This window comes from Habropoda laboriosa, unplaced genomic scaffold (genome assembly GCF_001263275.1).
Source record: "Habropoda laboriosa isolate 0110345459 unplaced genomic scaffold, ASM126327v1 scaffold67, whole genome shotgun sequence".
NCBI classification, from domain to species: domain Eukaryota; kingdom Metazoa; phylum Arthropoda; class Insecta; order Hymenoptera; family Apidae; genus Habropoda; species Habropoda laboriosa.
Genome location: NW_017100242.1, coordinates 3,517,808 through 3,518,518, shown reverse-complemented (window position 1 = coordinate 3,518,518; position 711 = coordinate 3,517,808). Strand labels below are relative to the sequence as shown.

Below are 711 nucleotides of genomic sequence, written 5' to 3'. Positions count from 1 at the left end.
TTTTTAGTTAGGAATTGGTGGCTATGATGATAAACAACATGTGTTATTAGAAAAAATCATAGAAAAAATGATTAATTTTAAAATTGATCCAAAAAGGTTCGAAATTTTAAAAGAAAGTGTACGTACTGTTTGATTTTTATACAAACAATATTGTGTTCATTACTAATTTTTACTTTAATTTCTATGAATTTTAGTACATTAGAAATCTAGAAAATTCTCAAGCAGAACAACCATATCAACATGCAGTTTATTATCTTGTTGTCTTATTAGCAGAGCAAGTTTGGATGAAGGATGAATTATTAGAAGCCACCAAGCGTAAGTCTACATATTTATTTATGTAACACGTTGATTAAATAAACAATGCTTAGCAAACATAGTGTACCTACATAGTACTATACAATATATTTTATACATATATTTTTAGCTATGAAATATATACAATGATCTTATTTTTATGCAGAATTAACTGTTGAAAGAGTTGAACAGTTCATCCCACAGTTTTTAAATAAAATACATATGGAATGTTTAATACATGGAAATATGACATTCTCAGAAGCTCTTGAAACAGGGAGGTTAATAGAATCAAAATTATCAAGTACAATTCCTCAAATAATACCACTTCTACCAAGACAATTGATTTCGCAGCGTGAAATCAAACTAGAAGATGGTAAGCATATTTGATCTTTCATGTTAAAGGCTTTTAAATAACAT

The 711-nt window shown here is 27.1% G+C and overlaps 1 protein-coding gene across 1 annotated transcript in view; it reads left to right on the top strand.

The window, feature by feature from the left end:
• The window catches only part of LOC108571920 (insulin-degrading enzyme-like), a 5,786-nt gene that overhangs the window by 3,393 nt on the left and 1,682 nt on the right, over positions 1 to 711 (top strand). Inside the window, 3 exon segments of the mRNA XM_017934078.1 lie at positions 8 to 118; positions 195 to 315; positions 461 to 667. Coding sequence (XP_017789567.1) covers positions 8 to 118; positions 195 to 315; positions 461 to 667 — 439 coding nt within the window.